The sequence below is a fragment of the Penaeus monodon genome, chromosome 22, assembly GCF_015228065.2.
Source record: "Penaeus monodon isolate SGIC_2016 chromosome 22, NSTDA_Pmon_1, whole genome shotgun sequence".
NCBI classification, from domain to species: Eukaryota; Metazoa; Arthropoda; class Malacostraca; order Decapoda; family Penaeidae; genus Penaeus; species Penaeus monodon.
Genome location: NC_051407.1, coordinates 39456281 through 39456527, shown reverse-complemented (window position 1 = coordinate 39456527; position 247 = coordinate 39456281). Strand labels below are relative to the sequence as shown.

At 27.5% G+C, this 247-nt stretch overlaps 1 protein-coding gene across 1 annotated transcript in view; it reads right to left on the bottom strand.

The window, feature by feature from the left end:
- Positions 1-247, bottom strand: part of LOC119587127 (craniofacial development protein 1-like) — a gene marked incomplete in the record, with an annotated part of 8795 nt that overhangs the window by 5759 nt on the left and 2789 nt on the right. Inside the window, 1 exon segment of the mRNA XM_037935878.1 lies at positions 1-23. Coding sequence (XP_037791806.1) covers positions 1-23 — 23 coding nt within the window.

Here is a 247-nt window from a genome sequence, read left to right as displayed (position 1 = left end):
AACTGTCGCTGCAACTGGATTAGCTATAAGAAAGAATGAAGGAAAAAAAACTAACAATCATAAAAAGATAAAAAACATTATAGCCCATTCCCCTGAAGAATGTAAAGAAAGCAAAATTGATAAATTTAAAGTAAAGATTAACATAGAACCACTTAATAGAGAGGAAATGACTATCCAAGTTACACTTAAAGCACTGCATTACTTTTAAAACCTTTATAATTAGAACTATTATATAAACACATCAAAA